Source organism: Chaetura pelagica, unplaced genomic scaffold (genome assembly GCF_000747805.2).
Source record: "Chaetura pelagica isolate M959 unplaced genomic scaffold, ChaPel_1.0 scaffold219, whole genome shotgun sequence".
Classification (NCBI taxonomy): Eukaryota; Metazoa; Chordata; class Aves; order Apodiformes; family Apodidae; genus Chaetura; species Chaetura pelagica.
The window spans coordinates 2,471,293-2,493,290 of record NW_009954552.1 but is presented as its reverse complement, the minus strand read 5'-3'; the positions used below and the strand labels follow the sequence as shown (position 1 = coordinate 2,493,290).

Below are 21,998 nucleotides of genomic sequence, written 5' to 3'. Positions count from 1 at the left end.
AGGCTTCCACAACTTCCCTGGGCAACTTGCTCCAGTGTCACCCTCATACTAAAGAATTTATTCCTAAAATCTAAACTAAATCTACCCTCTTTCAGTGTAAGGCTGTTCCTGCTCATCCTATTGCTACACACATAAAAAGTCCCTCCCCAGCTTTCCTGTGGGCCTCTTCAGGCATTGGAGGGCTCCTACAAGGTCTCCCTGGAGCCTTCTCTTCTCCAGGCTTAACAACCACAACTCTCTCAGCCTGTCTTCATAGGACAGGTGCTCCAGCCCTCTGATCATCTTTATGGCCCTCCTCTGAACTCACTGCAACAGCTCAATATCCTTCCTGTGTTGGGGGCTCCAGAACTTGACACAATACTCCAGGTGGGGTCTCACTACAATAGAGAGGCTAGAATCACCTCCCCTGACCTACTGGCCATGCTTCCTTTGATGCAGCCCAGGACACAGCTGGCTTTCTGGGCTGCAAGTGCACATTGCTGCCTCATGTTGATCTTCTTATCAACTGGCATCCCCAGCTTCTTCTCCTCAAGGCTGTTCTCATTCGATTCTCTGCCCAATTCATAACTCTGCTTGGGATTGCCTGACCCAGGTGTAGGACCTTGCACTAGCCTTAACGAGCTCCATGAGATTGGCATGGGCCCACCTCTTAAGCCTGTCAAGATCTCTCTGGATGGCATCCCTTCCCTCCAGTGTGTTGACCACACCACACAGCTTGGTCTCGTCAGCAAACCTGCTGAGGGTGCATTCAATTCCACTGCCCATGTTGCCAATGCCATGCTAAGCAGCACTAGTCCCATGGCAAACAAGCAGGATTAATAAGAATAACAAGAGTCAAGCTACAAGCCCTGTACAGAATGGGAGGATGGGGTCTATACAGATTTCTAAAAGTCCAATTATACCCCTTCCAAAAAATGTATGTAATATATTTTCATAGCAATGCTGATGAATGCACTAAGCTTCTGTTCCTGAGTGACCAATGACTTACTTGGACTTGAGATCAAGCCATATATTTACCAGACCCTAAAAACAGGTCGAAACTGAGATGCCTTTACCTGTTGTATACTAAGAGGTGTTAAGATTTCTTCTCCCCTGAGTATCATTGACCTCTGTGTCAATGCTTCAGTTAGTTGTGTAGAGTCCAACCCCAGTAGTTCAGCAGATCTACCCAAAGCTGGCAAATGAAAGAGACAAATGCAAATATGTCCGTACATGTATAAGGTTAAAAAATTAATTAGTTGTATTATTATTATTATTCCTACAATTATCATTTAAGATGCTTCTAAAAATATGGGTTTTAGAGATAAAATGCAACTAGAAACTCTAGGATATGTTTTTGCTGCTCATAAAAAGGCATAGTATCATAAATATGCATAACTGAAGGAATTTAGCAGTGGAAATTAATCACAAGTAAGTCACAAATATTTATTTTCCTCTTAATGTTACATGTCAAGGATTTAAACAATGTACTGCTTACACTAACATATTTTACCACATATAAAACAGTAATTGACTTTTGTCCACAATAATGCATTTCAGCTTCCCTTGGGATGATGAGGATAAAGAAAATTAATGATTTTTTTTCTTACATACATATTTTAATTTGAAATTTTGCTATTTTGTGGTATATAAAGCAGTACCATTTTTTATTGCCACATTTGAACAAAGATTTAAAATGCTCACCAGCCCAATCTATAGACATCCCAGCACACACTTTCGTATTTGTAATAGAGGTACCAAAAGCTCTATTAAACAAGAGATACCTTCAGTGGAGATCTCAGTTAATGAATGTACTTGAGCACTTATGTTTTATCAACTTGAGAAGATTTCAGTAAAGGAATTAGACTGAAACTGAATTTCACTACTATTAACGGAATAAATATATATGCCCAAGGTCATCCCTAATTAAGGCAGCATCCACAAGCAGACTAATTTGCCTTATTGGAAAAAACAAAAATAGCATTTTAATCAACACTTCCAGATGCTAAAAAGCAGTAAGATCCTTTCACTGTTTGTCTTTGCTATGGTCAGGTATACTAGCAACAAATACAGCTTTCACAGCCTGAAGAAACATTTGGATGCAAAGCCTTCTCACCTGTTTTAAAAGATACCTGTGCCCCACCAGCAGTGATGAACTCAACATTTCCTAGATGCAAAATACCAGCCAACAGCCTCAAAACTTCTCGCACCTCCTCCTTGCTGAACTGCATCACTTCCATTGCAGTCTGGAATGACATGTGAGCTTCTTCAATAACAGGGATGCTGACTCAGAAACGAAGAAAAGGAGAAACCCACCGTCTTGTCAGGCCTTAGAAAAGCAAGTTAGGACTGACTGAGGGCTGGCAATTCTTTTGTTTTCATCCCAAATTGAATACACTGTAAGACATGACAAGGACATCTTGTCATGTCTTACATGCCTTACACAGCCAAGTAACACTCTGGCTTTAAAAAAATCTCCTTTTAATGCTGGAAGGTTGTTGCAATTTGCTCTCAAATTCTTTATTAAAATTGTATAAATATTGGAATGCCCTACTACTGAGTCATGTATCAGATGTAATTTCACTCATTTGCATTACTAACTTCCTTTATGTTTTTACCAAATCTTGCCAATTAGCCTTGAAGGTACCAAGGCACGGGGAAGAAAACACAGCAACATTTAAGGTTTGCTCATTTGCTTTCTCAGCCAAAGAGAAGCCATTCTGCAGCGTCATCTGGGCAAGACACGAAGCCCAAACACATCTTGCCAGTGTGGTCTGACATCTTATGGCAAAAGAGAGCAAGAAATTTCAGAATAACCAATATGGCAATGATGAAGGCTCAACTATGTAAATGAGGAGAACAGCAAATCTCTACCTAAAGAAATATTAAAACAAGAGGAGGAACATGAGCTTTTCTCTGACATAGAAGGGGTAATTGTATGCCTCCTGAAATCACCAGAATTTTCCAAATGTAGGTCCAACATGAGCCTGTAAGAGACCAGATCACCATTGTACCCTTACAGTTAGACTCGTCTTGTTATGGTCACTGCAGGTATCTGACAGATGACTTATCACACAGTTTATCATTCATAAATCATCAGTTACAAATGGAAAAGCCTCAGTCTCATTCCATAATAAAAAACAGAGAAGAAATAAAGGTTGACAGTTTATTTTATAGAGAAGACCTTTCACAACTGAGCTCTAAAAAAACAGCAGCCCTAAAGAGTTCATCTCCACACTCACCATGCAGTTCCTCTGTGTGTCCTACAAAGAAGTTTTTTAAAGTAACATTCTCGGGACTCAAAGCACAACAACAATAGTCAAGGGGGAGGACTATAATAGGAAAAGACAGGAGATGGTGAACTGTGGGGGTTCTGTCTGCCTCCTACTCTGGGAAGCCAGGCTGGCATCCTCAGATCCTGCTCCAAGCACGTCCACATGCAGGCAGCATGCAAGCATCACCTGCCCAGCTGATTTCATGGTCTGCCTACCCTGGGATCATTAGCACAAATTAAATGGCAGGCTACTCAGCTTATGCCATGGGACTATAATGCAGATAAATTATCAACTTTTCCAACCCCCCCCCCATCCCAGCTCCAGCATGCTAGATGAGGATGCTTTACACTAAAAATAATTGCTCCATGTGCTACACATTAATTTTTTAATTTGGCAAAGAGATTAATGTGGCTAAGCAAAAACAGTTTGGTGAAGGGCATAAAACCCATTATTTTTACAGATTTTTTAAATCTAACACCTATTACCTCAATGATATAATAAGCAATTGGCAGTTAATGCAACAGTCAGTCTAGACTACCTGCTGTAGCTAATTGGCGTGAGTATAAGACATAAAGCCATTCCGAGAAAGACGCCATCAGGACCTGATTTTTAATCTGTGTTTTCATTTTCTTACTTCATATAACTGGATTTTCCAGCTGCAACATAAAGAGTCACAGAAGCCCAGGTACTTCGTTCCCCACATGCTGCACTGCAGGCTTGACCCAATAGATGCTACATGATCTGGACAAAGCTTTAGGAAGGAAAAAGAGTGGAAGCAGACATATGGCTAATGTAAAACAATGTAGGGAAGGGCAAAGGCATGTAAATACTTATCGTCTTCCCAACGCATGCTCTTTTCATTACAAAATGTAATGATTTCACTTAATTATAGAACATTTTGCAATGGTAAGAGTAAAAATAAAATATTGGATGGAAGGCAAAGACATGCTCAAAATGACAGTTAAGTGTTATGAGAGAATATAAGTCCATGAAAGAGTAGTGTCTGGATGGAGAGATCAGCATGTGCAGGTCAGCAGAAGGCGGCTTTCCTCCTTGCTTTGTCAGTGGGCCCCAGGTGCCTGCATCTACAGCATTTTTAAAGCATAAAGAACTAGGGAAACAACTCACAATGACTTCCTTGAAAGAATCTTTGTCGCTGATTGTCTTATCCGCTATACATCCAGACTGATTCAGGTAGTGGTAGTTCTCTGGTACAGATAAGTAAAAAGCATCTAATAAGGAGAGAAAAGGGGATGAGTGAAAAAAAAATTTACATTAAATAGCTCACAATTCATTTGCTCAGAAATTATGACGATGAACAAAAGAGTATTCAAATTAGAAATGGGGGGTTATTTTGGTTTTTGCCTTACTTAGCTGCGCAATGGAGTTAACTCTACTTTTTAGCATGCAAAGAGAGCAGGCCCAAAGGGAGATGCCGACACAGCTTTAGGCAATTCTGTACATATACAAATGTCATTTCTTTTGTGCAGTGGATTTATGAGAGAGGATTGGTGGAATCAAAATTATTTATCTTTGTTGCCGTGGAGTTATTTAGTACCAGCAAAAACATTCGGCTTGAACAGAATTAAGCATATTTGTCCCCAACTAATTTTCCCAGGGCCACCGTAGAAGCTGGAAGAAAATTACTGGCAGCTCAGTGACATTCTTCAACTAAGCAAGTTGCTTTATCAAGTTAAGCTCAAATTCACAGTCACTGAATCCCAGCTGAATAAATAAACTATTTCTCTGCTTGGGTTAGCAGGTTTCTGCAGTTAAAATTGTCCACTGCTGTGACCACCGCTGACTGCTAGCAGAGAGCCACAACAGCTGTGTGACTTGAGCTTTGCAACTCACCTTTTTCTCTCTCTTCTACCCCTGCCAGCAGAGCATAGAATATATGATAATTTCTTTCCCCAGGGTTTTGTCTTACTACACGATTCTGTCAAAGTAAAAAAGTTTCCGTTTAAGCAATCATTTTTAAGGAGAAATTTTTAATCCACAATTTCAAATAAAATATTAAACAAAATTAACTGAACAAAAGCAAATATCAACTTACTTTTTCCAATAAATCTGTAGTCAGGAAGAAGAGCTTCAGTCAAGGAATAAAGTAAAAAGCAATTAATGCACAAGAGAGATACATAATCTTCCTTCTTTCATCTGAGACAACAGGAAAAGCATCATGGTCTTTTCTTACCACATGCTTACTGCTGTAACAAGATGAATTAAGTAGCAACAATAATATTGCAGCAGTTCTAACACCAGTGTGTTCTTACATCTCTTTCTCCTCCATCCCATCAAAACTGGACTTGTCATGTACTAGACTTTAAATTACATCTGCTTTCCTTCACTTTTTATTCTCCCTAATGCTCGGAAACAGCTTTAAGGATAAAATCTGTCACACTGCAAAAGCAGCTTATATCCAAAACACCAGATAGGTAGGATCCCCTTGGAATACTCTTCATCCTCAAATCTCTGGTGCTCTGTTGGAGCTGGCTCATAGTCTAATTTTGCCAAATGCAGGACAAATCCAAGGATTTGACACAGCCATGCTCATGCTGCAGAAATTCAGCAGTTCTGCCCTTTCAATTACTTTTTGACAAAAGTAAAAAGCTTATCTTTGGATTTAATAAATGAGGGAGACAGCTGACAACTACTCAGGCTGGTTTAGCTCACTATGTAGGAACATGCACTTGAGCCCTGCTAGCAGTTACAATACAAAATCCTGGTCCTTCCTTCAGTATATACACATAACCCTGCAACAAATGTGTGTCTGTACAAAACCACGCAGAATTTGGTGTTACTGCTTCCCTTTCCCACCTACATCAGACCAATTTAATCATGTATGCTTCTGGATGGGGTAAAAAGGGCAGAAAAGGGAAAGCCACTTTTCTCTCAGCCCTCCACAGAGGAGGCACATTGGGGCTGCCCACAAACAGGGGGGGAAATCACCAAATGAGGATACAATCTATAATTCTTCCTCCCTGAATGTTTCCTTTCTGACAGATGTTCAGCTGAATAAACTTCCCAAAGCGACTTGAGTTGTTGTTGTAAACAGTCTTTGCATTGCCAAATGCTTCCATAATCGGGCTGTGAAAATGCAGAAGAACGACAGAGCGTTAATGTGTGACCAGCATGCCAACAGCTTCACAGGGACTGGTGAAAGGAACAGCACTCTGAAAAACTCACTTCTGATACCCTCCTCAGCCTACTTATCTTCAGTATTATCCTCAATTTATTAACGATGGGCATCACAATTTTCCATCAAATGTGTAATCATTCAAGCAACAGGAATACCAGTGGTACTGAACTACTCTGCAGACTGATCTGTAACTGCTCAAAAGATGCATGCAGTCCTCAGTGCAGTACTCTAATTATAGAAATATGAAAACTCAGCACTTGCAAATTGCTAGACAGATGTAAGGAAAATAGTCTTTGTCCTAAGGCAATTGAAAAAAATAATTACAACAAGATACAGCAGGTAAAACAGATGAAGTATGATAAACAAAAGTAATAGCATCCCAAATTGTTTTTCTTATCTCATTTGAACACAGATATTTTTGCTTGCATAGAGTGTGTCCAATTTATCTGATGCATTTACTCATCTGTCTTATCAGTTCTCCTTATCCTCCCTTTCCTCAGCATGCTTTTACCACTTACATACTTTATCCTCACCATGCTGTATCTTGTTCTACCTTATCCTCAGGCTATACAAACCAAACCAATGGTTACTCCCTCCCATCTCTTTCCCCCCACTTCAATTATCTGAATCCAGCCCCCACAAAAAAATGAAAGCTAACACAACAACAGCATCACCCATTTCAAAACTATGCAACTTTTTGCTTCATCAAGATAGCCTACTGTGATCACAACTCTCTAGAGCAGCCAGGTAATTTTGTTTAATGGAAAATTTCCCTCTTTCCACTATTCACTTTTTGACCAGTAAATGCACCTACAACTGTAATTACATCACAATCTCTTTTATTTCAATGACAAGGCTTCTGTGTTCTGGAAAGAATACCTGTGTATTAAGAGATTTAGTACCTGCTCTCAAGAATAGCTTGCTCCACACAAGAGGTCTTCTCTCTGCAGGACAGCTCCAGTGAATGCTGGCTCATTGCAGACAAGAACTTGAGAATCAGCTTTGTGCTTTCCGTCTTACCAGCACCACTTTCACCACTGAAAGAAGAGGAGGAGGAAAAGTGTCTGCACAACTCCAGCTGAGGGCCAGAAGCCTTCGGTTTGCCCAGCCCTCCAAACTCTTAATTACTGGAGGCCAGGAAGGCTAAGGTGAAGAGAAGCAATACTCAAACAGCAGCAGAATGCATCTTTAAGCTCACTGAATATGCCATCTTAAAACACAAAAGCTGTCTTTAGACTTCATACCACTGTTCAGAATGCATTTCAGGGCATTGATTGCATAAAGATGTACAGAGCAACCACAAGGCAACAAACAGCTCTCTGAACACAAACTATCCAACAGTTCTCAGCAGAACAGAAAAACAAAGTTAGCACAAAGGCATGGCAATGGCTGAAAAGAAAGTTCAGAATATGAATTCAGCCAGGAAAGTTTGGGATTACATTGCAGCAATCCAGTTAAGGAGGCAGTCCTGCTGTGGGAAGGAGGAAGTTAGAGACCTAGAGAATGCATATTATAACACACAAAGGCTACTGGTGTAATTAATACTGATGTTCTTAGAGAGCTACATATTCTAAAAAACCCTTTTTATATGCCCCTTCAAATAAAGCAGATTCATATAGGTTCAAAATACACAATTTTCACTTCTCATAAGCATCAGAGATGTAAAACCTCTCATCTTTACCCATGACAGAACAAAGCTATTTGATAATGCTAAACTTACATTTGAAAAACAAACTGTTAATAAGCAATCCCACTTATAGAAACAGAAAGTAATACATTTGCTTTCTCTCCAAGACAGAAGCGCTAAAAAGAGAAGGTAAAAATTTGGCTCATTTCCCCAGTATAATTTCCCTTCAATTATATAGCTCTATAATTAAAAACACACACAGAGTCATTAAGAAACACAGCTTATGGTTAAAGTTTGTCTAGTTTACTTACTGTTCATCTGAAGTCCTAGCATTATAATCTAAGATACAGCCTAATTCTTAGTTTTCCTAATTAAGTTATGCCTAATTCCAGTTTACTCCCAATGAAAGGAGATACCTTTTGGTCTTATCCTACCCTTGTCTCTGTAACAAGCAGGAGATTTATCACTGACTTTGATGGAGCATGACTGGGCATGTGTAGCAAGCTTAGTTCACTTGATAGTCTTTTGTTATGCTATTGCTGCATGGTGACCCTGGTTATTTTAGGTTACAGTAAAAGATAACGATACATTCTATTAAAGAAGAAAGGTACAGCCTAAGGAAGGGGCATGGCATTTTCTGCAAATGCCAACAACTAAAAAAAATTATCAAGGAAGAAGCATTCGGAACACATAATAAGACACAGAGTTTCATACCTGAGATTTGTTTCCAAGAAAGAACCAAAATCTTAAAAATGTTTCATAAAACTTCATACAAGATATGCTACCTGCTGATAAGTTCCAGCAAGTATGATTCATCCATGACACGTCTACCATCTCAAACAAACTCAGTAGTATTTTTAGTTTAGTTTTACCCTTGACTTCTGGACTTCTTGGTATTAGTTCCCTCTCTCTTTGCAGGCCCTCTCCCACTCATGCTCTATTTGCCAAAAAAACAAATATTTAATATTCACCATTTAATACTGTCTCCTTGTACACGAAAGGATTACCAAAATATTTCTACCACGAGTTTTGAAAGACCTTCACAAACACTCCCATTATTTTTGTTTGGTGCAAAAAATCATGATAACTTCCTAAATTGTCCCCTTCTGAGCAGTGCATAGCACAATGGCAGGGATCTTGGTACCAAGGAGGACAACAGCTCTTTCACTGATACCATTCCTCCTCCGCCTCCATCCTCTATCCTATGCTCTGGAGCACCTGTAGTTCAGTTGAAGATGAGAACTACCCCACTGTGGCTGACAGCAATTCTACAAGTGAGACATTCACAGCTGATGGAAAAATATTTTCTGTACTTATCTCTGGTACAGTTGGTATCATGCACAATTACAAAACCTTTATTTTTTCTTAGAACAGAAGAGGCTCAGAACTGGCCCAGGCCAGGTATCTACCTGTCCAGTGTCCTTTCTCTGACAGTCACCAAATGGAGACAAACTGGGAAGACATGAGATTTCCCTTCTCTGTCCTTCCAATTTTCAGGGCTCCTCATCTAGACCAAATTTCTATGTGTCTTGTAACTCTCATGGATTTATCTTTCACAGGTCTCTAGCCATGTCCCCTAAAAAACATAAACATGCCTAGGTTTGGATCTGCCCCCGATTAGCTTTGTTTGATGTTCCATAGTTCTCATAGCAGAAGGAGCAGCCAACAACTCATCCCAGTGCTCCCTCTCTCTGTTATGCATGACTTCAGAGATAGTCCCCAAAATCTAACTGCCTGTCTCTGTTAGCCTCTCCCACATAGAGCCATGCTATATGTCTGATCATCCCTTCTGTTCTCCTCTGAACCACCTCCAGCTCCAAAAAGTCCTCTTGGATATGACAAAAGGGGGAAAAAGGCTTCTGCAAAATATTCAGGATATGAGCAAAGGATGTATATACCATATGTTCTCCATTAATTTACCAGTAACTGCTCTATTCGATTTAGTTCTACAACTACTGCTGAACACTGAGTGGATGGGCTCTTGGAATGACAGCAAGATCTCACTCCCACACAGTGCTGCTCAGCTCAGAGTCATGTAATTTTAGGTGCATCAAGCTGGCTCTGCATTTTTCCTCTACAAAAGGCTTTATAAAAAGAGTTATAATCAATTAAATGAAAATCAAGAACAAGCATGCTAAAATTTCAGTTGTTTATTCAACCTCACAGTACATACACTAACAGTAGGTTAAGTGGGATCAGTCTTTCAGATTCCTTAAGAAAGCCTATGCCTACAAAAAGTTGCCAAGGTCAGTAAAAGAAGGGTAATTTTTTTAGCACATGGCCAACCTTTCCAGCAACATTTCTACCCTGTGAGTTTAAGTGCCCAGTTCTTTCCACATGACTACATTCAGCATGCTGAATATATTAAGTGTGACAGCAACCCAGGAGGCCCTCATTTAGGAGATCTTTAAACTTTACTCCATAACTTGCTCTACACAGGGCACCTCGCTAAAGGCGCACTGGAAAAAGGGGTCACTGAGAGAGACTCCTAATTCTGAAGGACATAACACTAGTGAGGTGGTATCAACACTAGTCTAAATCACTTCTCAGTTCTGTCTGTCCAGCTTTAAAATCCTAAAGATAAGATACGAACAGACAAAATAGGCCCTTTCAGCAAATACAGTTTGTCAAATGCACATGTGAATTTTAGTGTGTCAGTTTCATAAGAATGTCTTTCCATCACAAGTCTGGGTCTCATCCAAAGAGTACTTTGGTTCACATTGAGTTTCAAGCTGAACAACAAAAAATGTCAGGGCATCAGATGATAACAGAGGGAACAAACTGGTGGTGACTTCCCACTCACAGCACTGACTTGAATGTAATTCCAAGTGACTTGCTGCTCCTTCGACTGCTCTATGCTTCTTTTCGAGTGCTTTAAAGTGGATCAACTGCTAGAGTATTTGAGAGAAGAGCATGTGTTTGCTTGTGTACCGACTAGATCATCTTAAACAGAGTACTAACAAAAAATAACCTATTTTCCCACTCTTACAATAAAGGGGTGGAGGTTTGAACTTGGTACCAACTTGTGAATATCAGCTTATCATGGAGGAACAATGTCCCTTCCCTACATCAGGAGAAGCTGTATGGCTGTTTCTTGAAAAAGATGGACTTCATGATCCTGCCAAGTCACTCAGCTGAAAAATCACAGGATAATTATTTTTAACATGTCTGCTGTAGCATCAAATTAATTTAATTGTGGTGTGTTATTGTTGTGTTGGGGTTTTTTCCATTTTAAAATGAAACTGAACTCTGCAATAAGGTTCAGATCAACACGAAATGGAGCATTTGTTGATGGAAGTGTTTATGTCTTCAGGAAAACTCTATTTCAATAGCTAGATAAGTATTTTTTTTCTAGCCTAGGAGAACAAAAACACTGTATCAAAACTGTGTGGATATTCTAATGCACTGGTTGTACACAACTTCCTCAGAGTGACATTTTGTTAACATTTCAGGCTGCTAAGTCATTTTTATGTAGCATTATCGTGAATTAAAATAAGCTTGTGTAACACAGACCAATACACAAGCATCTGTGGATGACTCCATTTGATAGAATCTATTCTGTATTTCTTTTCACTTCTCATATGAGTTGTTCTACTGCAGAAGTGGGCTTGCACTTATAATAGATTTTTGAGTCACTACTGATGACCGTGTTTAATTCAGATTCTTGCCTTAACCCTCTCATCTTACCCCACCCAGACAAATACCCCAAGCATTTCAAAACAGCCGAAGCTTTTTCCCGGGTTTTTAAACCCTATGCCTTAAGAGAGCAGCTCTGAAACAGTTGTGCTCGTTCTGGAGGCCAGCAGAGGGCACTTGAAGCCCAGAGGATAACATGAAATCGCTCAGCACCTCCCGTCACCGGTTGTTGCAGCTCCGTACTGAGCTCTTAGGTCTCAGAGTCAGGAGCAGGTGAAGGATGTGTGTCAGAATGTGAAGCCTACACGAATAATTCACTCATTTTAACTGGATGTCCCTGTTATTATGTTCTTGTGATGGAATAAATTTTTCCTTTTTAGCATCTCTTACATTAAATACAAGACCAGAATATTTGCCTGAATTCAGACACTGCAGAGCTTGACCATTTATTTTCAAGTGCCAGTAGCAACCAAGAAGGCCTGAGAGTGACTTGCTCCACCAGCTAATTCTAAGCTAGTAAAAGATGCAGGAATAACCAGGATGCTGAAGATGATAACCACACCATTATACCTCCACTTCTGATGCCCCAAACCATGAACTTTTCTAAACCTCATTAAGGCCACTGAAAACCTTCAGTAATTAAAAAAAAAAATCCTGCTCTGAATCCTTCACAGATACAACAGACAACAGTGTTTTAGGAAAGTAGAATGGACTTTTTATTTTTTGTTATGAGCTGCATGGTCCTTCATGTTCTGCAGCAACAACACATCCTTATAAGGCTGTATTATAGCACTTGTCTGAAGCACTGAACTTCCACAAATCATTGTTTTTAACCATGACCACAGTAAAGCAATTTTAAGAGGGACTGCTAATGCAAAACTTCTCCATTAAATGGTTTATCTGTACCAAGGCACATGGTTTACAGAGCAGGGACTGCTGGAGACTCCTCTGGAACAACAGCAATTTCTGTTTATGTCCTTTATAGGACACAACCTGGTTTTCTGTGGGAACTTGTGGGTAACTGTAAGCAAAGGTAGAACGGTTTGGCCAGTACAGAGTGGATCTAACAGAAATATCAACAACCACCTGCTAGGCACCAGAAATTATTTCAGTCCCCAAAATTCAGGTATATGGGCCATTCACAAGTAATTACCTGGCAATAATCCATAAAATTATTACTGCAGGCTAACTATTTTGGCATGTCAAAGATCTCCGCGCATTTCATTTTTTAATTCAAGTGTCATCTGGACTCAGCTTTATATGTACAGCAGTATGTATCAAATATCTATTTTTTTGTAAAAAAAGGAAAAAGACAGTTGAAGAAAGCTGAAAAATACGCACAGCCCTTTCTGCCTGTGTGGAATTGCCAAGCAAACTCTGCTCAGAGATAAGGGCACGTGGGGACTGCAGCCTGAGAGCTTGCAGAAAGTTGGAACCAGACCCAGCTGTGCTGCATCTGATTTGTATTTCTAGCAAATCTAGGTGCTGAACTGCACAGGCCAAGTCCTCCTCCTACTCTGGAAGCCTTGCAAACTTGCCTGTGATCTTAAATGCCACTAGAAACTGCCTATTGCAAAAGACGCTGCTGTCTCAAAGGTTTCCATGAAGGCTAGGAGAAAGCCAAAATTGTATCACCTTGAATCTGAAGAGCTCTCCATCTTTTACTTGTGCTGGTAGGCTGCAGGAAGGTGAGAGCAACACAAGTTTAATCCCAAAAACACTGCAAAAGTGAGAGAGGAGAGAGAAACACAAGTTCCTTCATGCCCCTTAACCCGAGCATCATCACTGGCTCAAGAGCCCGACGGCTGGTGCCACGCTGCCATTGCCATTGAGCTGCTCCTCCTGATCTGGCGGGCAAGGCGTTGGTTTTCCCTGCCCTCCTGTCAGCCAACACAGCTGAGCTGGCAGGCAGGGGAAAGGGAAAAGGCCTGGCTGCATTTTCAGCTCTTCTGGAGCTAGAAGGAAGGAGGAGCTGAAATCAGCAATTGAAATGGCAACTGCTTCCCATGTACATTTGGCAGCAGCGAGATCCTGAACACCAGTGACACAGCGGCTCAAACGGGAAGCTATTAAATCTCCATTAAATTAAAGCACAATGAGATTAAGCAAGGAAGCTTAATCGGGCAGAATTAAGTGGCTGAAATGTGGAGGGTTTTCTCTTTTGCTATTCTTATTTGCCATATGGTGGGTTATTTTTTCTTTTCCTCTCCATACAAGGTTCAGGGTCTAGTGGTGACAAACTACTGAGCTGCACAAGGATGGGATTTTCCCACAACTGGTGGGAAAGCACTTTAGAGTAAAATCAGTTGAGTGATTAGCAAAAAATACACAAAGATGCAATAGATTTTTTCACTAAATGAAACCATAAGATCACAGAATGTTAGAATCACAGAATGTTAGAGGTTGGAAGGGACCTCCAAAGATCATCGAGTTCAAGCCCCCTGCCAGAGAAAGACCAGAACTAGGGCAGATCACTCTGAAAGGCATCCAGATAGGTCTTGAAAGTCTACAGAGAAGGAGACTCCATAACCTCCCTGGGGAATCTGTTCCAGTGCTCTGTAACCCCCACTGTATTCTTCCTCATGTTGAGGTGGAACTTCCTGTGCTTGAGTTTGAATCCATTGCCCCTCGTCCTATCACAGGGCACAAGTGAAAAGAGGTTGTCCCTGCCTTCTTGATGCCCAGCCCTCATGTATTTATAGACATTAATTAGATCCTCCCTCAGTCTTCTCCTGTCTAGACTGAAAAGCCCCAGGTCTCTTAGCCTTTCCTCGTAAGGCAGGTGTTCCCATCCCTTAATCATCCTCGCAGCCCTCCCTTGGACTCTCTCAAGCAGTTCTCTGTCCCTCTTGAACTGGGGAGCCCAGAACTGGACACAATACTCCAAGTGAGGTCTCACCAAGGCCAAGTAGAGGGCAAGAAATGAACAAGTTGTTAGAGGACCACAAAACAATTCAGAACAAGTTCAGAGCTCTCTCCCAAAACTCTGATGGTTTAAAAGTCCACTTTGCTTTGGAGCTGTCCTCTCCAGCTGGCCCAAATCCATGTTCCTAACTCACCTTGGAAGGCTCACCAGCAGGGATAATCAAAGAAGCAGCAGCAGCAGCCACTCACCTGATGAGGATACACTGGTTGTCGTGGCGCTTCCAGAGGCAGCGGTAGCACTCGTTGGCCACAGCGAAGATGTGAGGTGCGATCTCTCCCATGTGGTGCTTGCTGTATCGCTCCATGGCGGCCTGGTCGTAGAGTCCTGGGATGCACTTGTAAGGGTTCACAGAGGCAACTATTGAACCGATGTATGTCTGCAAGCACACGAGCCCAGAGCTGTCGTTACACATGGATTTAACGCTGAAAGCCAACACAGACATGTTTGCAAAAGCCTAGCAATCCCTAGGATAAAGGTGGCTAGTATTTCTCCCTGCTTTCTTCCTTTCAACAAACGCAACAGAAAGGCAAAAGCTATCTGCACCTCCAGCATGTTTTCATGCTTACCCCACCTACAGCAGAGAGCTGCTTCTTGGCTGTTCGAACAGGTGCACAGTCATGCCTACAAATGCTGGTCTAGAGCTGCTTTGCACACATTCTTAGGGACTCCCTGAACCTTCTAAGAACCTGACTGTGTCAGGTGCAAAAGTCTGTATTTCCATGTAGAGTATCCAAGTCCTCCTCTGCTACTCATTTTTAAAACAGAAGTATCTCATGTTACGGTAGATACTAACACCACTATATGGTAGTAGGCTCTAAGAAAAGCATGTAAACTGGCAGATGCTCCTAAAACATTAGTATGGCAGCTGACAAGGCACTTGTTTCTATCCTATTGCAATTAGAGACCACATCAGTTAAAACCACCCAAGTAGCAGCTTATGCCCATTCCCATTGCCTTTACTCATCAGGCTGTGGTAACATGATAATTTGAAACAGTCTGTTCGCAACACTGCTCATTTTCTCAGTCACCCTCTATCCACTTCAATATATTTTTCAAATAAAATCAAATTATGTGAACTAAGAGATTACATTAAGTATGTTATCTCCAGAATTTCAAGTACATTTCTGAGGTATGTGAGATTAATTGACATATCATATGGTGTGTGCAGTGCTGCTGCTGTGATGCTAACTTCATATTGTTATGTACCCTTTCTGCTACTACAGGAAGGAAACTGACACCTGGCTTCAAGAGCCCTGCTGTGGACTTGCGAAGAGCCAGGCTGTGATGCCTCTGGCCCTGTACACAGTCCCCACATACAGAGAGATGCTTCTCCAGCAGATGACCCTCTTGTTGTTGACAGGACCCGCCTGTGAGGTTGAGAACAGGATTTGGGCTCTCCTCACCTCCACAGCCTCTCACCCAGAAAGGGGTGGATACGGTGAGCAGCATCTTCCACACCACAGAAATGCAGTCCCAGGTCCTCCTCCTGCAGCTGCCCTCTCCTCTGGCAAGCCACCCCAGGGGCACACACCAAGACCCAGTGGCCATCACCTCTCCCTCATTTGCCTTTTCTCTCTTTCAGCCTCTTTCACAACACTTATATTCCTCACCTACCCGCTTCCCTCTTCTTCTCCTTAACTGGTACGTAATTGCTGCCGTGTGTGAGCTCTCCTTTCTCACTGCTACCTGGCTGTTATGTTCCCCATTATCCACCTGTTCGTTCTCCATCATGCCCAAGCAGCAGCTTTGAGCTTTTTCTGAGGGGACCTGAGCAGTGTCCTTGACCTGATGATGATTTTATTAGCTGCAAGTGGAATATTCCTCCTCACTGTAACTCAAATACATTTTACAGAGCTGTGAACTTTCAATCTGTGTTTTATAAAAACCCTCACGCTGAGCAATAGCTCATAAGGTTTCACTGAGAGGAAAGATACTATTTCAGCACAAGATTGTATCGCAAGCCAATTACAGTGCTGATAAAACAGCTTAATTTCCTGGGATCATCCCCTCTTGGGTTCTTAAATAACTAATGAGGAAGTCTCTGAGAGCAAGCTTCCTCACTGTGATATATATGTATCAGCACAGATTGCACAGGCAAAATTTTAAGAGATTTTTTTTTTCCAAGTTACATGAATACAGTGCAAGCATGACCAAGAAAACAGACTGCTACAAATCCTCCTCCTTACCTTACTGAAGTGTGACTGAAGTCTTACTAAAATGTAAGAAGAGTAACTCGAGGCACGCCATCACAACAGATGCCATGGCAAGGAAGCAAATAAAAAAATCCCCAGAATACATGATACTGTCTAATTTTATAACCGTAAGCATCCACTCTATAGCTTCTGTGTGATCGAGTACCTGACAGAACATCACCACGTTCCCTCATCTTCCTGTGATAAAGCACGGGCACAACTACACCACTGGCTCCAGTGCAACTTTTCTTGCTTCTCCTGTTCCAAATTATAAACATCACAAAAGGCAACAGCAGCCCACTTCTGCACCAACTCACTTAACATGGGGCTGTCTTTCACATGGTTAAGGCATAACTTTTTAAAAATTAAGTAAACTTATTAATTAAGTAAATTAAGTAAACACTTGCAGAATATTAGTCATTTCTGCAACTAAGAAAATATATTTAATGTAAGTCAGATGACTTCATTGACTCATAATTCATGTAAGGTGTCATACAGGAAAAAGAAGCACATTATGGCACTAACAGAAACCTGGTGAATAGTAGAAACAATACTGCAAAAACAAGTCCTAAATCACCTAATGGAGTAACTCTTAGGACATGTCACTAAAATTCCTTTTTTTTTTTTTCCCCCCTGAAATAGCTCAGATTTTGTGGTTCTAGTCTTCTGGTGCTTTCAGTATGTATTATCTATTTGCAGAACAAGTTAAATGCATGCACAAATTGCCACCAAATTATAATGATACAATGTAGAACAAAGTCAGGCCCTCAAAAAACCCCAACAAACACTTCCTCATCCCAAGGCGAGATCACAAACCAGATATATATTCTTTGCAGACACAGTGGATAAGATTTGTTGTCTATCAAGTATAACAATCCAAACCAGGAACAGCCACTAGATTTCTGTATGGACTAACTAGAACTTAGCTGGCCCAAGTGGAAGCTTCACCCTAACCCAAGGTAGTTAAACAAGATATTGGTGAGCTGATTAAGCACTGTTATTAAATACTATTCCCATTATTTAAAAAGCTCCCATTAAGAGACAAAGCTTCCCAAAATCTCTGTAAACTTCCCCTGGGATAATCAACAGCAGGAGGACCTGCTGGAAGAATCATTTTCTACATCACTTCCAGATCAACTAGCTTTTTTGTCCAGTAACTACCACACACTCCTAGCAATAGTGTTATTTTATAAACAGTAGGTCCTACTCCTGCTAGCCTTCTACCCTAGCACCCTTAAGAGCCATGAAGGCAGGGACTTCAGGAAATGCAAGACCTGCAAAGCACAGCACCACCTCTCAACCTTCTTGTTCACAGGGCTCTGCTTCCCCTCACTTTAGGGAGAGGCCACCCAATGCAACCCTGTTCTTGGGGGGCTGACCCTCCAGTTTTGCACCTTAGCAGTAAGCTGAACTGATGTAAAGATACACAAAAAATGCAAGGCTGTTCCGTTGAGGGGCATTGTCTCCTGGATGCTGTTTTTGCACCAGGCATCATCATGTGGCAAATTAAAGCAATTAACACTCAGACGTAGGATCTCTAGATTACTTTATTATGCTAATATCACACAGCAGCCGTTTTGATTAATTTTTTGGAGAAGGTTTTTTCCCTTAAGAATGTCACTTACACTTTGCTTAAAAGGGAGTGAATTAAATTTTCTCTTTGTTCTTTGCAGTTTCTAATCTGATTCTTGCAGTCAATAATTACTTATTTTAATGAAAGCACTTCAGAGCCATTAGGAATAGGGAAAATGCTCATACATCTGCCAGTGCACTAGCATGCATTCAGGATTTCTGAGGATTTCCAATTAAAATACTCTTAGGGGTATTTCAGAGAAATGCTGTGCAGAGCTTCTGTTGCAAGCCTGTTTTCGTAAATCCATGGCAATGAACAGGATAGTTTACTTTTCTCTGTTATAGGAACAACTCAACACTTCATACACAAACTCTAATTTGTTACAGACTAAACCAGCAACATCTTGTTATCAGATCATCACTAATATATTTATTTAAACCCAAGAATAAATGAAAGATGAGTTACTCAGCCTGAATCCCAATACAGCTCTTAGTTTACTGTATTAAAAAGCTAGGCTCCTTTTCTACTTTCAAATTTTTACTGAAATTTTACATTGATAATGCATCTCCCAAAACACTTCCAGGCAAAAACCACAAATGCTCCTGCTCCCTCTTTTAGGACAAAAAAGATGAAATAAGATTGTTTGCTAATTCGCTAATGAGGATTCTCAAAATTTGAAGTTCAAGCCCTGTCTTCTCAGCTGAACATTCAGTAAGATGATGGTATTGCAACAGTCAAAATGAAAGACATACTTGAGAAACGAAGAGGTTTTATCAGTTTTCCAAATACTTTTTCTGTTTTGCTTGTTGCCTTCTAATAGCAACCAGCTTTGAACCTCATGTCTTGAAATCACCACTTCTTCAAACACTGAAAATCAATTAGCTTTTTAACAAGGTTCAAAACCTCTCAAAGATTTCTGATGCCCACAGAAACAGTCTAGAATAACTTGCAATGGTCTTAGTAGTCCTGTCTAATATGAGAAGGTTTTTAATATTTTGTTAAGGAAGGTACAATCTTTAGTTTGTAAGCTAAAGTTTACTTGAGTTTGATGTCAAACATATGTAAATTATGTAAAAGGATTTATTATTATTTATTATTTATTATTCTGGGGACAGAAGAACTTGCCTCACACTGCAGTTACAGGCTCCTCCCAGTTTTCCCAGGTAAATAATGCCTGAATTTATTCTGAGGCAAAGACAACTCACTCTACCACCACATACACGTCAGCATAGAAAGGAGAAAGATGGCTGGACAATATTTTGGTGTGCTTTTTAGGCAAGGGAGCAGAAGGGGCAAGGATATTCCAAAAGCAGGATGATAATAAGGGGCCTTGCTCTTGGTAAGGCCTTGATTTACCCTCTCTGTGGTAAGTATGCCCCATCTTTCAACTAGTCCCACACTAATTTTAGTGGGACAGAATCCAGTTGTCTCCCTAAATTATAAGCTAAAACATCTGAAACAAAGTTCCTTTCTTAAAAGCCATAATCAAACTGAAGTTCTAAACTACAAGTTCAGATGCTTTCAACAAAGCAGCCCATTTCTAAGATGGAAATGTCATACTCTATAATCATCTCTACATGCTTGGGCTTCTGCAGCCCTCACCATATTTGGTGAGTCTTGGTGGGTTTCCAGCAGCCTCAATCTACATCAGCCTTGCTCTCCTTTATCACTTTATCCTTTATTCCTTTTCAGTGCACACACCATTATGACCCCTAAATCATCTTTTTTTCTTATCAAGGTCATTTTAGAATTGATTGCAAAATGAGATGCTTGTAAACACACGTCATACTACAAATGCCAGAGTTACAGTCCACAGGAGGTGATTTTTTGAAGGGAACCAGAAGAAACCAAAGAATGTCATTAAAACTATCAAGTGCCAATAGATAGCCACCTACATCCAAGACCCGCCTGCTAAATGTTCTTCCTGTCATTGTTTTCTGCAAGCATCCTCTCAGGCACATTCACACTGTTTAGCTGCATTTTCCCATGTCCACTGTCCAGGATGTAAGCTGCTGCAGCAGACTCTCCTACCACCTCCCTCCCTGGCAGCCTTTTCCATTCCTGAGCATAAATAAGATCCAAGAAGTACTAGAGCAAAGTATTTTCAAACCAAGCTTTATGCTTGTTTTCACTGGCACAGCTCATAGCAAGACTTTTAAATAAATTTGGAATTTTTTCTGTACATGTCTTCAGACCATCATCAGCAACTGTTGGGCAACAGCATCCCCTATTAGTTGCATCCTTAGCTGTTACGTTCATCCCTCAAACCAATAAGAGTGACTTAAAGCTTCTCTTCATATAAAGCATAAAGGAGCACCATGGTACTTTGGGGTCCAGCTACTTTAACTTTTAAACTAAGCAAATTCTTCCACTCCCCATAGCCTCAAGCTTACACATTCATAGTGTCCTTGTTATAGGTAGCTAAAGGATGCTAGAAAAAATTGTTTTTTCAGGGTCAAAAACTGGCTTTGGATTGCCTTAACTACCAATGGAAATACCAAAACAGCGGGCTGAGGCAGTCACATCTTTCAGCTTAGTTCAGAGATGGTGAAGAATCTACACGAAATTGAGAGCTCTCCACAGGTTGAGATACACTTATAGCTTCATCTCATTGTGTTTTCCCATTAATTTTCTCCTACTGATCAGACTGTTCCATGTGGACAGTGAAACTCACTCTACAAGAGTTATCCAGAATCTGCACAAAAAAGTCCAGCTAGGAAATATGAAACCAAGATGAAGAAAAGCTGATAGAAGAATGTTGTTACAGACAAAGTTAAAAACCAAAACAAGAGACCACAACACTGATGCCAGACATCCCTCCTTATTTAAGAACTTGACGTGTTTCTGGCAGTTTTTCTCCTGTATGATGATGTCTCCTTGGGGTTTTTTGCATTTTTTTGCTGACCAATACAAGACAATCTCTACCATGTAGAAGTACTATGTACTGGATGTCAGGAAAATGATCTTTTGTGATCTAGTGCATGGACTGTTTACATGAACAGTTATGGAAGAGTAACTCTCTTCACTGTTGCCAAGTGGAGTGAGGAGGTGACCTCCTGAACAAAAAAAAAAATCTGCTGTTGATCTGGACAAAACATTGATTTCTGTCATTTTCATGGGATGTAATGCAGCTTGTGACCGTAGGTTTGCATATCAGACTAGAAATTTGTGTGCACAAGTGCACAGCTTATTTCTAATGAGGCAAACTCTAGCTCAAATCAGAGAAGAGAGACATCATGGCTCATCCCTTCATTTCAAATGGCCTGTGGCCACACACTGGTCTTTCTTCCTGCTTTGTTATTGTACAACGCTCAAATGAGTCTTTCAAAGCTGTCTGGAGGTCTAACTCACCCTCCAGCAAGGAAAAGAAAAAAACATTGTTCTTCATTCCTATAGATTCATCTTGGGAAGATGAAGGGGCTTTTCAGAGAAAACGCATGCAAACAAAAGCAAAAATTCTAGTAGATGATATCACACAAGGCAGTGCTTCCAGAACACAGGAGAAATATTTTTAATATAAAGCTCTGGAGATCTGTTTCAGTCTGCCTGCTAGTATTTTTACGTACTGATATCCCAATTTTTGTAACTTCCATGTTCCTTTAATGTTTTAATACCTCTTCTTTAGAAAGCGCTTTTTAGGAGGACAGCAGG

The 21,998-nt window shown here is 40.6% G+C and overlaps 1 protein-coding gene across 1 annotated transcript in view; it reads right to left on the bottom strand.

Annotated features, from left to right (window-relative positions):
• MYO10 (myosin X) overlaps positions 1-21,998 on the bottom strand; it is a 132,780-nt gene that overhangs the window by 65,724 nt on the left and 45,058 nt on the right. The window contains exons 3-10 of the mRNA XM_010005084.1: positions 14,771-14,958; positions 7,296-7,430; positions 6,217-6,341; positions 5,311-5,324; positions 5,109-5,193; positions 4,383-4,486; positions 2,096-2,225; positions 1,056-1,174 (exon numbers count right to left, since the gene is read on the bottom strand). Coding sequence (XP_010003386.1) covers positions 1,056-1,174; positions 2,096-2,225; positions 4,383-4,486; positions 5,109-5,193; positions 5,311-5,324; positions 6,217-6,341; positions 7,296-7,430; positions 14,771-14,958 — 900 coding nt within the window. The remainder of the gene's footprint in view (positions 1-1,055; positions 1,175-2,095; positions 2,226-4,382; positions 4,487-5,108; positions 5,194-5,310; positions 5,325-6,216; positions 6,342-7,295; positions 7,431-14,770; positions 14,959-21,998) is intronic.